This window comes from Saimiri boliviensis, chromosome 1, assembly GCF_048565385.1.
Source record: "Saimiri boliviensis isolate mSaiBol1 chromosome 1, mSaiBol1.pri, whole genome shotgun sequence".
NCBI lineage: Eukaryota > Metazoa > Chordata > Mammalia > Primates > Cebidae > Saimiri > Saimiri boliviensis.
In genome coordinates, this window is record NC_133449.1 from 76799642 (window position 1) to 76814991 (window position 15350).

General features: G+C 45.1%; 2 protein-coding genes across 4 annotated transcripts in view; one reads left to right on the forward strand and one right to left on the reverse strand.

Moving 5' to 3' along the window:
- The window catches only part of USP34 (ubiquitin specific peptidase 34), a 301960-nt gene extending 297107 nt beyond the window's left edge, over positions 1-4853 (forward strand). For all 3 annotated transcript variants that reach the window (XM_039476272.2, XM_074399446.1, XM_074399451.1), the window contains 4 exons: positions 706-846; positions 945-1088; positions 2655-2814; positions 3616-4853. In XM_039476272.2, the coding sequence (XP_039332206.1) occupies positions 706-846; positions 945-1088; positions 2655-2814; positions 3616-4223 (1053 nt within the window). In that variant the 3' untranslated portion in view covers positions 4224-4853. The remainder of the gene's footprint in view (positions 1-705; positions 847-944; positions 1089-2654; positions 2815-3615) is intronic.
- A 543-nt stretch (positions 4854-5396) lies between these two features.
- Positions 5397-15087, reverse strand: LOC101048693 (activator of 90 kDa heat shock protein ATPase homolog 2). The gene is made up of 9 exons (XM_010333559.3): positions 14895-15087; positions 12933-13123; positions 10735-10820; positions 8611-8725; positions 7507-7595; positions 6711-6827; positions 6257-6358; positions 5824-5875; positions 5397-5700 (listed from the first exon to the last, which is right to left on the reverse strand). The coding sequence occupies exons 1-9, from the start codon at positions 14972-14974 to the stop codon at positions 5528-5530; spliced, it is 1005 nt and encodes a 334-aa protein (XP_010331861.1). The 5' UTR covers positions 14975-15087; the 3' UTR covers positions 5397-5527.
- Between the last annotated feature and the right edge of the window lie 263 nt (positions 15088-15350).

The window sequence follows — 15350 nt, forward strand, 5'->3', positions numbered from 1 at the left end:
ATTTTAAAAATATATTTTTCCATATAAATAAATGATCTATGATTAAAATACACATTTAAATCTAGGGAGTATATCTGCTTAAAGACATACTACTTGTGTTTAAGAGCCATGACTATTTGAAAACAGGAAAATCAAATTTTAGTAAAATTTCCATATATTGGGACCACTGTTTCTGTGTGAGATAATTAGGAAAGGAGGTTTATTGTTTACCTTTACAGTGTTCATGGAGGGAAAGATATTTACCAAATTACTGTTGCTAATGAGATTTTACAGTAAAGTTTAAAACATTTTAGAGAATAAACTGATTTTGATTCTTAAAGTGTGTCTTTTCACAACATTATGGTCTGGTTACCTACAAATTATACCCAAATTTGACCCTTGAAAACATTCGCATCCTACTCTTCATTAGCCTTATTTCTCTAGTCCTTGTTAATTCTCTGTGTTGGGTAATAAACCCGCATTTCTTCTAAAACATTTGTTCAGTTTTGGCATCAGTGTCTTCCCCCAGCACTCACTCCTATAGTCCAAATTAGTAACATTTTACTGTATTAAAAACAGTTGCTGTTAACTAAAAATTCAATAGGCTGAGTTAGACATGGGTTTTCAAGTAGGATTTTAAATGGCTTCAGATTTCCATGACACACAAGTGTTGAAGCCCCAGTTACTTCAGTGCTCAACCATCAGTGCTTCTTCTCCCCACTTTAGTCTGCTATGTCAAAAAATTGCATCAAGCTTTTGTGTGAAGATCCTGTTTTCGCAGAATATATTAAGTGTATCCTAATGGATGAAAGAACTTTTTTAAACAACAACATTGTCTACACCTTCATGACACATTTCCTTCTAAAGGTATGTAGTACTTTGGAAACTCAATTCGTCATTTCCAGTTAATGCTTGTTTTCGTTATGCTGGTCTTTTTGGAGATCTTTTTAAATCATCTTTTTCAGGTTCAAAGTCAAGTGTTTTCTGAAGCAAACTGTGCCAATTTGATCAGCACTCTTATTACAAACTTGATAAATCAGTATCAGAACCTACAGTCTGATTTCTCCAACCGAGTTGAAATTTCCAAAGCAAGTGCTTCTTTAAATGGGGTAAGAACTATGCAGAGGAGGCACACTCGTTCTAAACTGTCCTTCAGTCAACTGTTTGGCCTTCATATGATTTTACTCTCATAACTGTAACCGATTTGAACTCTAAGCCATGTATGACAAAAAAAATTTAAATACGTGTTTACTATGTCTTGTATGTATATAGCACACACCCTTTTATCACCTTGGAAGCTACAAGCTGATGTCATTAAATGCTAAGGGCAATAAAGGGAACATCTTAGCGGCCTTATCTCTACTTGGGTATATTTTTGGAAACATTACTTGTGATGTTTCTATAATTGCCTATGGCTCCTAAGTAACTGAAACAATAATTATCTATGGATTTAAAAAGGCAGTTTCAAAAAAAAAAGGTCTGGGGATGCGGGGCACGGCAGTTAAATCTAGAGCGTTAGTTGCCTTGTCAGCCCATGACAGCCATATCCTGGAATAATGGAACACCCTGGAAGCGGGCTACAATGCTGTTGAGCAGCAGCCTCCCAAATCACAATTTACTTAACAGATGACAAAGCTCTGTAAGGAAGACCATACTATTTGTGACAGCGATCAGATTTTAGCTTGAGAAACTGATTTGTCTATTAGTAAGACCTAAATTTTTCATGGATTGTTCGTTTGTTTTAAAAATTCTTTATATAAAGTCTACCTGAGCTCTATTACTGATATATATATAGAGAGAGAGATACATATATAGATATATATGTATTTCCTTTTCCATTTTCAGAAGACACTATTTCAGTCTTGGGTCTGACTTGTTTGTGGGCATAAAATAATGCTATTAGTGACTTTAAGAACTAATGAGGCGGCCAGGCGTGGTGGCTCAAGCCTGTAATCCCAGCACTTTGGGAGGCCGAGGTGGGTGGATCACGAGGTCAAGAGATCGAGACCATCCTGGTCAACATGGTGAAACCCCGTCTCTACTAAAAATACAAAAAATTAGCTGGGCATGGTGGCACGTGCCTGTAATCACAGCTACTCAGGAGGCTGAGGCAGGAGAATTGCCTGAACCCAGGAGGCGGAGGTTGCGGTGAGCCGAGATCACGCCATTGCATTCCAGCCTGGGTAACAAGAGCGAAACTCCGTCTCAAAAAAAAAAAAGAGCTAATGAGGCCAGGCGCAGTGGCTCATGAGGTCGGGAGATCAAGACTATCCTGGCCAACATGCTGAAACCCTGTCTTTACGAAAATACAAAAAAATTAGCTGGGTGTGGTGGCACGCGCCTGAAGTCCCAGTTACCCGGGAGGCTGAAGCAGGGGAATCACTTGTATCCGGGAGGCAGAGGTTGCAGCAGGCCAAGATCGTGCCATGCCCGCCAGCCTGGCGACAGAGCAAGACTCAGTCTCAAAAAAAAAAAAAAAAAAAAAACTAATGAAATGCTGTAGTATCCTAACACTGGCTTTCTGGTTTTATCACTAGTCTAAGAATGCCAGAAAAACCAGGGTGTTCTTAGGAAAGAATGGATTCCTGGTAAAGTAAACATCTGCATTTAACTGTAAACAACTGCATCAAAGTGTTGGCTTTAGAATTTGATGTGTTCCCATCTGGATTTTGCAGGACCTAAGGGCACTTGCTTTGCTTCTGTCGGTACACACTCCCAAACAGTTAAACCCAGCTCTAATTCCAACTCTGCAAGAGCTTTTAAGCAAATGCAGGACTTGTCTGCAACAGAGAAACTCACTCCAAGAGCAAGAAGCCAAAGAAAGAAAAACTAAAGGTTAGCTTTACGGACTACTGTCATTACCTTTCGGGTGGGAGGAGGCAGTAATACACTTGGTATAACTAGTCTTTTAATAGTTCCATATGTCAGGCTGGGCATGGTGGCTCACACTGGTAATCCCAACACTTTGAGAGGCCGAGGTGGGTGGATCACAAGGTCAGGAGTTCAAGACCCTATTTCTACCAAAAATACAAAAATTAGCTGGGCGTGGTGGCATGGGCCTCTAATCCTACTCAGGAGGCTGAGGCAGGAGAATCACTTGAACCTGGGAGTTAGAGGTTACAGTGAGCTGAGATTGTGCCATTGCACTTCAGCCTCCTGCTGACAGAGCAAGACTCCATCTCCAAAGGGGGCAAAAAAAATCTTATGTTCAGGCCGGGCGCGGTGGCTCAAGCCTGTAATCCCAGCACTTTGGGAGGCCGAGGCGGGCGGATCACAAGGTCAAGAGATCGAGACCATCCCGGTCAACATGGTGAAACCCCGTCTCTACTAAAAATACAAAAAATTAGCTGGGCATGGTAGCACGTGCCTGTAATCCCAGCTACTCAGGAGGCTGAGGCAGGAGAATTGCCTGAGCCCAGGAGGCGGAGGTTGCGGTGAGCTGAGATCGTACCATTGCACTCCAGCCTGGGTAACAAGAGCGAAACTCCGTCTCAAAAAAAAAAAAAATAATAATCTTTATGTTCAGCTGAACCTCCTAAATATGCTAGAAACAAAATTAACTTCCCACACCCTCCCACCCCGAAATGTGATCTTAATGACTTTGAGAGGTTTCTGTTTTGGTGTGTGTTTTCACAGATGATGAAGGGGCAACTCCCGTTAAAAGAAGGCGTGTTAGCAGTGATGAGGAGCACACTGTAGACAGCTGCATCAGCGACACAAAAACAGAAACCAGGGAGGTCCTGACCCCAACGAGCACTTCTGACAATGAGACCAGGGACTCCTCAATTATTGATCCAGGAACTGAGCAAGATCTTCCTTCCCCTGAAAATAGTTCTGTTAAAGAATACCGAATGGAAGTTCCATCTTCGTTTTCAGAAGACATGTCAAATATCAGGTCACAGCACACAGAAGAACAGTCCAGCAATGGTAGATTTGAAGATTGTAAAGAATTTAAAGACCTCCACTTTTCCAAGGATTCTACCCTTGCTGAGGAAGAATCTGAGTTCCCTTCTACTTCTATCTCTGCAGTTCTGTCTGACTTAGCTGACTTGAGAAGCTGTGATGGCCAAGCTTTGCCCTCCCAGGACCCCGAGGTTGCTTTATCTCTCAGTTGTGGCCATTCCAGAGGACTCTTTAGTCATATGCAGCAACACGACATTTTAGATACCCTGTGTAGGACCATTGAATCTACAATCCATGTGGTCACAAGGATATCTGGCAAAGGAAACCAAGCTGCTTCTTGACATTAGGTGTAGCATGTCTACTTTTAAGTCCCTCACCCCTACCCCCATGCTGTTTGTATAAGTTTTGCTTATTTGTTTTTGTGCTTCAGTTTGTCCAGTGCTCTCTGCTTGAATGGCAAGATAGATTTATAGGCTTAATTCCTGGTCAGGCAGAACTCCCGATGAAAAAACTTGCATCTTCAGTATACTTCCTAAAGGGCAATCAGATAATGGATATGTTTTATGTAATTAAGAGTTCACTGTAGTGGCTTTCATTTAATATGGCTGTCTGGGAAGAACAGGGTTCCCTAGCCCTGTACAATGTAATTTAAAACTTACAGCATTTTTACTGTGTATAATATGGTGTCCTCTGTGCCAGTTTTGTACCTTATAGAGGCAGATTGCCTCCGATCGCTGTGGTTCTTATTATCAAAATTAAGTTTACTTGTATACGGAACAACCACAAGAAATTTGATTCTGTAAAGAATCCTCTTTAGCTGTGGCCTGGCAGTATATAAATGGTGCTTTATTTAACAGAATACCTGTGGAGGAAATAAAGCACACTTGATGTAAAAATAATTGTTTTATTTTTATTGACATGACTGATTGCTATTCTGTGCACTTAATTAAACTGATTGTGATGACTTTTCATTTGTTTACATACGTTGCTTCCGTCTTCTGAGGTGAAAGTAGTGAGAAAAATGGTGAATGAGATGAAACACTTACCCATTATATGCTATTTCACTGTGTTACCAGCAGCCCACAAAATTAACGTGTCCCCAGACTTCTCAATCCTCTCCACCACACAGTGCAAAACCTCGGCAGCGAGAAGTGGAGCACAATACAGCCAGCTCGTCCTCATCTCAACATGCTTTTGAATGCAACATGCCACTGTTTTACTACCTAAGATCTACACCCTTAAAAACTCTAAAGTAAAATAAAGGAATAGTATCAACGTGCCATTTATTTTTTCTCATCTTGAACTAACAGTACAGCTGCAAGCAAGCTTGCTGTAGGACAGGCTTCAGCTTGGGAAACATCAACTATCTGCACTCGGGGACTTGATGCACTCGGGGACTTGATCTATTTTCAGAGGAACATCTATGGAATGCCAGGTTAATACCTAATTCCAGGTTGCTACTTTTAACTCCTCAATGCAGTGTCTAGTTATTATAATAAAGAGTCAAACAATGCTTTAAATTGTATATATGTTCATAGATTTCATCCAATATAAAATAAATTAAGGATCCTTTAAAAAAAAATAGGGAGAGGTAAATGTGACACTTTTTCTGCTTACAAAAAGTAATGCCTTATAAAATCTTAATTCAACAATTTAGGGGGGTCAGCTGCAGTAAACCTTTTATTTCTTCAAAATGCTGCTTCTGCCAACAGAATTTCATGTTCTCTTCTTTACAGACAGGAACTCCTTTACAGTCCAATTGTAATTCTGTTTGCCCTAGAGTAGGCACAAAATTCAGTGCAACCGTAGCATAGTGTTCTAAGAAGAAAAATAGGAACCTATTACTGCATTATAACAAGGAACATGTATGCATGTGAAAAATCTAGCCTTAGTGTTTTGGGACCTTTATACATAAAGAGCACTAATTAATTAATAGCATACCTTCTGGCCAGTTCCTACATCTCCATTTCATGACGATCTTTTTATTGGTTAACTGAAAAGAAAGGGAAATTCCTCTAAAAAAATGTTTTAAAACTTCCCACAACACAGAAAAACTAAATCCTTTGATTGAAACTCCTAAGTATGAGAAGAATCAAACAACATATAGTCCCATCCCCCAGTTTACACATCAGCACCATTGATAACAACTGTCTTCTTTTTGCCAAAATGTCTCAACAACAGTAACTGCAGGACAGTAGGAATATATAATAATGTCATGAGTACAATAACAGTAACCAGAACAGGGGGCTGCTGTTAAGGGTGAGGCAACACAGACCTAGTGATTCAGTGCTAAAAATAGCATGTACAAAGAGAATAATATTAACTAAAGTAAGAGTTAATCCCAGCTTACTTCTTTAACTCTGAGTCTACTTACCAATTCTAGATATTCACCAGTGATGTTCCCATCAAACATTTGGAATTTCCCTCCCTTTTCAGCTTCCAATACAGCAGCAGACTTAGAAAACTTTTGCACCAACTAACCAAATAAGACAGATGGGTTATTCCAGACCACACTACCACATATTTTAATCTAATTATGAAGTATGAAACATACTACGGTTTTAAAATCCTAAACATGTAGCTTTTACTTACAGAAAATAACTTTCTCTTCCCAGAGAAAACTCAAAGTAATGCTGACATATTTCCAAAAAATGCCCATTTTCCCTCCTACTATTCAGAAAATATGCTCAGACTTCCTGTCACCACTGTCCCATACTCTTCAATCAAAAACACGGCCACAAGAATGACCAAAAACCAGCTCCTGTGTTTTTGTGGTGTATTTTCTCCCAATGTCAGCATTTAAGATGCTAGCTTGGGGAGTTACTTACGTCCTTCACAGTGAAGATGCTATACAGCTGCTCTGCAGTTGTGTCAAACAGTTCCATCATGTGAAGAGCCACAGTGGGAATCCTTACACCAGGTGCCACTGGAGATGAGGCCTGAACCTGGAGAAGGAAAGAGGTTCCAGGGAATGATTAGCATACCAAGAGATAAAGCTGCTTGGATTGAAAAAGTCTTTCCAATGAAATATCAAATGTCCCAAATTCTGTACTGCCTATTCCAGACACACACAAAAGCAGCATGAAAAGCCTTTTTAGCACTGCCAGTCCTGGTCTTTACTTTGGAACCAGAGTTCTTCAGCTCCGTTCCCAGGTTCTGACTAAACACCCCTAATCCTAGCTGCACTTGCAGATACAGTCCTCAGCAGACACACGACAACTGCACCTAAGATTAAAGGGTGTCAATTACACACAAAACACCCATTGATCTAAAATCTCCCAATCCAAAAGTCAGCAAAGAAGGTTCTTCTATTGTGCTGTATGAATCTCGAAAGTCACCTGGTTTTGTAATCCACGGCCTACCAAAGAACACTGCCTTTAGAACAGTCTTGAGTCAAATATCCCACAGAAAGGCGTGTCTGTAACAGTTCTTCCATCAAGAATCAAAGTCTCATTTTATCATTTCCATATCAAAATGGCACATCGTAGAGGACTCACAGGAGACCCAAAGGTGGATAAAGGTCCTCACTGTCCTTCCCAGTTTATCAACACAAGGCTATTTGGAGCCCCGACTCAAAACAATCCCTTTACCCCTTCCCTATATTTTGGCCACCACAGCTCATACCTGCAGGGTATTCTCACTCAGTTTTCTTTTACCAGTCAATTCCTGGGTTGTCATAGCTTTCGTTGGTAAAATCATTCCCATTGTAAATTCTACAAAGAAACAAGGGAAGTGGTTTTAATAATGACCTTTCTCCTTTTAAGCACAAAGAGTAAGGTAGAAAACCCAAATCAGCATGTAAGAAAATAACATATTCATGAAAATAATTCCTATTAACATTTTGAGAATTTCAAGAATTCCATGTTTTTACATATAAAACTACTGATGATTAACAACGTGGGTTCCACAGCAACAAATGCCTTTTTTCCCCCCAGTGGCTTACTTTTATCAAGTTTTTGCTAAATCAGCAAAATTTTCCAAAGTTCTTTTCCAAACAGCTAAGTTTTATATGATTAACTTACTAATAGCTTTGTGGCTCTAACCTCCTGTCAGACAATTTCTCATGTGAGAGTGACCACCACCTCAAAAATCTTGTCTTCACAGTATTCAAACCTGTGAGCCAGCTACACATGTGCTCTGATGGGAAGAGTGACAACCCCAATAGGATCCAAGAATGAGGTACAGAGATACAGGTACTGCTGGCCATCTTGCCTGGCTAACTTCTCTAATTTAGGGAAGAAGACAACAACCTCACTTCCACGCAATGTGGATATTATGTAGGTTTAGCTCAACTACACCTGTAATACCTGCAGTCACTTCCATCCATTCATACATTCATCCAACAAAGATTTATTAAGCACCTACTATGTGCCAGGCATTGTGCTAGATGCTGGAGATACAGCAGTGAACAAGACAGACACCTTCCATGCCCTCATGGAGCTTATAATCTACCAAGGAAGACAGACATTAAACAAGTAATTACACAAACAACTGATTGATTTTCATTCCAGAAAACTACAATGAACAATTCTGTAGGTAAGATGGTTCCTGCTTTGTACAATACTGATGATCACTAATTATCGTCTTAACCATGACTAGCTCTCAACTTCAAAACTACAATTTATTCTGAGCTATAAAGTTGCTTCTGGAGCCTCCAACCACAGTGCCGAGTATAACTTGGGTAAATAGAAAAGGGACCCTCTGGTTCACAAGGGATGCCTTCTTTACCCGTCTTAAGTGCCTTCAGGTAATCTCCAAGGGCCTCCCTGACCTTGGCGGTGCCTGCAGTTTTCATAAGATCCTTCAGTATATCCCCATCTCCTTTCTTTTTACTCACGTTCACCTACAAATCAGAAAAATACAAACCGAAGAAAAGATCTGGTTTGATGTATTCTTACAATATTGGGCTGTATGGATGAGAGAACTGTGATGGTGAAGGAAGGAAAGAAGTGGATGTAAGAGATGTGATAAGGCAAAATTTTAAGGGTTTTAAATCCAGGGTCCATGACAGGGTTGGCGGCCAAATCTTGCATGGACTTTAATGAATGTAAACCCCTTAATTTGCACACAAAATTGTGCATGTGTATGTATATAAATTCTACTGCTGATGTCCATGGCCTTCATGGGTTCTAGAAATGCACTGTCCAGTATGGTAGCCACTAGTCACATGTGACTGAGAACCTGAAATGTGACTGGCCTGAATCAAGAATGTGCTGTGTGAAATACATGCCAGACTACAAAGACTAAATACCAAAAAAGAATGTAAAATACCTCATCATTTTTATATTAATTACATGCTAAAATCTTTTTTATATACTCAAATAAAACATATTAAAATTTCACCTGTTTATCTTTTTTTTTTCTTTTAATATATAGCTTGCATCTTGTTATGTTGCCAAGGCTAGACCCAAATTCCTGGGCTCAATCTTCCCCTTCAACCTCCCAAGCAGCTGGGATTACAGGCATATGCCACTATGCCTGGCTTTAATTTTTAAGAGATAGGGTCTCCTTGTTGTCTAGACCGGGGTTCAGTAGCATAAGCATAGCTCACTGCAGCCTCAAACTCCTTGGCTCAAGTGATCCTCGCACCTTGGCCTCCCAAAGTGCTGGGATCACAAGTGTGAGTCACCATACCCAGCTATAGCTTTAACTTTTTAAGTATGGCTACTAGAAAAAAATTCAAGTTATCATGTAACCCAGCCTTGGACTATACTTTTTTGACAGAGAGGAAAATTGGGAAAGGGAGACTAGTAGAAGACAGGCACAGGGAAGGAAGAAGAGAGGGGAGAAGGGGAAGACAGGGAGAAGGAAGCATCAGAGGGCTTTGGGGATGTCTCTGGTATTCCCAGAAAAAAAAAGAGATGTCAATTTGAAAAAATTTAGTGTCCCAATGCTTCAGTTGAGGTGGGCCCATCTAAAGAGTTTGTTCTGTAATGCTACTGAGGGATTAAACCTTAAAAACCAGCTAAACATTCTGTTCAAAGTTTCTTAGCTGATGGATCTGAATACACCAAAGTGGAATCTCAGGCCCTGAGCGGACGAACCACATAACTGAAGACAGAGGTCTGGGACAGCCCCAGCTTGCGGCACTGTATAACCTTCAGGCCATAAGACATGCTGCTGTGCAGGATTCAGCCTATCTTTGAAAGCCTTCATGTTAATTATGTTCACCAATCAAAAAAGATCCTTTGTCAGACTATCTTGGTTTGAAAAATATAGCAGCTGTACAAATGGTCTCACCCCCAGAACCCAGCTTTCAGCCAAAAGGCGGCACTAACTTGAAGCCAAGCATGGGAGTTACATGAGGCTCTGTCTCCCAAGAGAACTAGGAGAGCCACAAAAGCAACATATACTAACTGGGTATTTTACAGAAGCCTGTGAGGCATAACCAACGGAGACGCTGCAGCTGAAGGCTGAGACTTTTCACTGTTAAAGGGAAACAGCAAAGGTGCAAAAGAGAAAGTTGCATTCATCAAGCCATGCAAGCTGCCTGAGCAGTCTACAGTGCACCAACTGTCATATTTAACCTGACAACACCCCTGGAAGAAAATTTAACCCATTTGCACAGATGAGGAGGCCAAGGAGGGTGTAGTCAGCTGCCCAGGCCCCTTGTCTGGTCTTCGGGGGAGCTCAGGGCTTCCTGGGGCATACTCTCTTTCCTGCAACATTCCGGCTCCACACAACATGCTGCCCCCGCAGTACAGCAATCCCTCTCAGCAGACAGGCCCTCCACAAGGCACCCAAATCACCATACAGGAACTACACAGTCTGATCAACACTATTTGAAATGCCCAATGTCTGCAGAAGCTTGACTAAAAAAAGAACAAAAGAGATAGAAACGTGATCATGTACCTCAGTGTCGTCTACTTCGTTTTCTTCAGAAAGATTGGGTATTTCAATCAGACCCTTGTGCTTCACACCAGATTCTTTAAGAATACCTAAAATGAGCAACGGGTTCTTCAATTACAATAAAAAGCAACAGCTGGGCCTGGCACTGTGGTGCATGCCTGTAATCTCAGCACTTTGGGAGGTTGAGATGGGAGGATGGATTGAGCCCAGGAGTTTAAAAACCAGCCTCGACAACACAGGGAGACACCACATCTACAAAATAAAATTTTCTGGGCCTGGTGGCGCACACCTCTAGTCCCAGTTACTTGGGAGGCTGAGGTGGGAGGATTGCTGGAAGGTCAAACTGGTTTTATGGAAAACTGTCCTGCCTCACTGAAGAGCCCAGTTACCCTCACAGGGTTCCATCACTCCAGGGTCCCCATCGGAGGGGAGTAGCCACAGAAGAAAGGTCAGGCAGGCCATGACCAAGGAGAGGGCATTAGGAGTCAGCAGCCCACCATCCTGAGGGGTATTTCTCTTCTTGTCACAGGGTATTTTTTTTGCCCGGGCAAAGCATGATAAAGGAGTACCCTGAAGGGGAGAAGCAGTCACAGAAGCGATGGGAGGACAGACAGGGACAGTGTGTTCTGACACAGAGTGAGGGAAGGGAGGCTCTGGCTTGGGGACATTGTGTGCAGATGCCATGCAGGTGGATTTCTCCCAGGACTAGAGTGTTACCTCCTCCCTAGTGGGTCCCAGCTACCACCCCAGAGACTCGCTGCTGAAGGAAAGCAGCTGGAGGGGTTACGGCAAGCCCTCACAGCCTGTGCTCTGGCTGCTGCCTGGCTGGATCTTATCTTGCAAAGGAGTCAGCTATTACTGTGAGCCAAGGGAGATGGAAAAGACACAAAGCCCACAAGGTTCCTCAGGCCCTAGAGCCTGGTGCTGGTGGAGCGGGCAGGGAACCAGACTGCTGTGATCCAGTCAGCAGCAGACATGCGGGGTTGCAAGGGAGGCAAACTTCCAGCCAGAGGATCTTGTTCTGAGGCAGGGGGGAGGGGCGGAACACCCTCATCCTCTAGCAAGGCAGCTAGCAGGGCAGAGGCTTGAGGCCAGCTCACTCGACTGCTCTGGGACACAAACTCCAGATACGAGATGACTCCTGGGCTGAGGCTCAAACCCTAACAGCACAGTCGTCCAGATCCTGCCTCACCTCCTCTTCCCTTCCCCGCATCTCCACAGCCTTGGCTCCCTCAGCAAGGACTGAGGGTGCACATGCTGTCTGCCCAGCCAGGATCAAGGCACCACTGGAGAACTGAACCCACAGACCCCAAAAATGGACACATACAAAATGCCCAGCAGCTGCTAAATGGAGAAAAATAATGCAGAATATGCACCCCTGGAATATTAATCAGCTATAAAAAAGTGCTGCCACCTGCCACGACTTGGATGACCCTTGAACACATTATGAAGTAAAAGAAGGCAGACACCAAAGACCACATCCTGCATGATTCCATCTATATGAAATGTCCAGAGGCCAATCCAGAGAAAGTGGGTGAGGAGACGTCAGGGGTTAGGGAAGAGGAGGGCAACAAGAGTGACTGCTCATGGGACTGGGGTTTTGTTTTGGCATGGTGAAATGTTCCCAAATTGATTGTTGTGCTAATTGCACAACTCTGTGACTATACTGAAAACCAATGAATTATATACATGAAATGGGTGAATTATGTCTCAACAAAGCTGTTAAAAAAAAAAAAATCCCTGCACTAATCAATGACAGGAAGATAGAGCAGGACAGTAAGCAAAAACCTTTGTGAACCAAGTTTCAGTGCCTTGGGGAAAGATAAAGTAAGGAAGAAAGATGGTACAAGGCAGGGGTCTCCAAAGACGAAGAGAAATGGCTTCACTCAGGACAAAAGACCTGAAGGAGGCAGGCAGCTACCTGGGGAAAGAGTGCCCAACGCCCAGAGACTCATGTTCACAAGTGCCTGGCAGAAGAGGGTCCAGGTGACAGCAATGAGCTCTAAGCAACTTCAAGGGTTGGGAGAAAGGAAACCCCCATCCTTCTTGGACCAAGGAACTAAAGTGTGGCCAGTGTCAGGATCTACTAATGCTGATTCAGGGGCAAGTCAGTGTCGGGCCCACAGAAGTTGTAAAAACATTCGATGAATGATGAATGCACTTTGCCCCCAGCCCCACTAGTACTCTGAAGCCCCTGTTACCTTTCCAGCCCAGTTTGATGTTCCACTCATAGAAGAAAATCAGCTTTCCTTTGCGGCTGCTGCAGGAAGCCTCACCTTCCACCTGCTTCAGCTCACTGATCTCACCACGCCCAGCCTCATTCTCCACGACGATGCCCACCAGGAGCTCCTGGAGCTTCCCTTTGGACCAGCTGGTGGCATCCCGCTCTGTCCTGCCAGGGACCAGAAGGGCACAGTCGTGAATGGAAGCCCCAGGTGGGATCCACCTGCCCAGCCTGGGTCCCAGGGTCATGTCCAAGCCCAGCCCAGATCAGCCCAAGTCCTCTCAAGCAGCCTCAAGACCTGTCACTCTGATGTGCTCCTCAAACCTGCTTTCTACCAAATTATTTTCATCCTGCTCAGTTCTTTTAGGTATTATTGTCCACTATGCAAAGTAGTATTCAGTCTTAAAAACACTGGCTTAGGCCAGGTGCGGTGGCTCACACTTGTAATCCCAGCACTTTGGGAGGCCGAGGTGGGTGGATCACGAGGTCAACAGATCGAGACCATCCTGGTCAACGTGTTGAAACCCCGTCTCTACTAAAAATACAAAAAATTAGCTGGGCATGGTGGCACGTGCCTGTAATCACAGCTACTCAGGAGGCTGAGGCAGGAGAATTGCCTGAACCCAGGAGGCGGAGGTTGCGGTGAGCCAAGATCGCGCCATTGCACTCCAGCCTAGGTAACAACAACGAAACTCCGTCTCAAAAAAAAAAAAAAACAACAAAAACAAAAAACAACAAAACAACACTGGCTTATTCAGGGGAGAAGGTCTAGCTAGCTCACCTACTGGAAACAGGCAAAGCCTCTGCCACATGCTAAGTAGCAGTAACAAAATAATCAGAATCATGACAATAACAACTATTAAGTCTTCGCATATACATTGGCTCATGTAATCTTTCCAAGTAATATTCTCATTTTAGGGGATGAAAAGGAGCTCAGAGGACTGACATGTCCATGCAGCCGAGACTAGGACACTAGAAAGCTCTTGGCTACGCGCGGTGGCTCACGCCAGTTATCTCAGCACTTTGGGAAGCCGAGGCGGGCGGATCACGAGGTCAGGAGTTCGAGTGCAGCCTGATCAACATGGCGAAACCCCGTGTATACTAAAAATACAAAAATTAGCCGGGGGTGATGGGCATGAGCCTGTAACCCAAGCTACTCGGGAGGCTGAGGCAGGAAAATCGCTTGCATCCGGGAGTCGGAGGTTGCAGTGAGCTGAGATCGCACCATTGCACTCCAGCCTGGGCGACAGAGCGAGACTGTTTAAAAAAAGAAGAAAAGAAAAAAGAAAGCTCTTTCAGGGCCGAGGGCCCAAGCCCTCAGAGCTCCTCCGGAACAGCCAAGTCACGCTCCTTTGCGGAACCCCCTCAGCATCCCCTTAACCGCCTGGAGGGGACACAGCCCCGGCCAGAGGCGCAGGGCAGAGGACATCATTTCCGGAGATTCTCCCCACGCACCAGGTGAGGCGCGCAAAGGAAGGAGAGCTCGTCGCACTCACAGAGGGAGGGCCCAGCTCGCGGGGGCGCCTGCGGGGCAGACGCGAACTGAGATGCAAATGTCTGCTCTTTCCACTACGTTCCATACCCCCTGCGCCCAACACACACGCTCAGTCCAGCTCCCTTCTAACTCCCGGAAACATCCAGAGGGTGGGGCGGGAGCAGGCAAGGCCCTAGGCCCACAGACGGCGAGAGTGCAAAGGTCTGTCGGAAGTCACTCGGCCGACCCAACTTTCACAAAGAGGCAGCTGGAGCCTCCAGGGCCAGCGCAGCTGCCCACGCCGGTCTCCGGACTCAAGGACGCTCCCGAGCCGAGAGGCGGAGGCCGAGCTCCGCGTCCAGCAGCTGGGAAGCGGCGCGGTCCCCGGGCCCCCCGGCCCCGCAGAGACCCCAGCGCAGCCCCCGCCCTCCCGAGACCCCAGAAGGAGGAGGCCGCCGGCCGCACCAGTGCCAGTTGTTCACGTTGGTCCCATCCTCCCGCTCCTCCACGATCCAGCGCGGGTCCCCTTGGCCCCACTTGGCCATGGCTCCGCGGGCGGCACGGCGTGAGCGGAGAAAAAGAAAAGGCCGTGGCGCCTGCGACTCTGAAGCCGGCGTTTCCGGCCGCCGAGCCCGGCAGCGGCGCGTTCGCAGCGCCCAGAAACTGCCAGAAGGCCCCGCCCCCGCCCCGCCCCGCCCCGCCCTACCGCGGCGAGCCCGGGAGCCCCGGCCGGTGTCTGAGAGGCGGAGAGGCGGGGACGCGGGGCGCGCGGGGCGGGGAGGAGGTCGCGGAGGGGCGGCGGGCGCAGGGCTCTCCCGGCTCCGCTGCACATCTCCTAACGTCGGGGCGGGACGGGCTCGTGGTTTCCGGCGGCGGGAAGGAGGGCGCTGAGTAGGGGTTGCCTGCGAGCCCAGCTGGCGG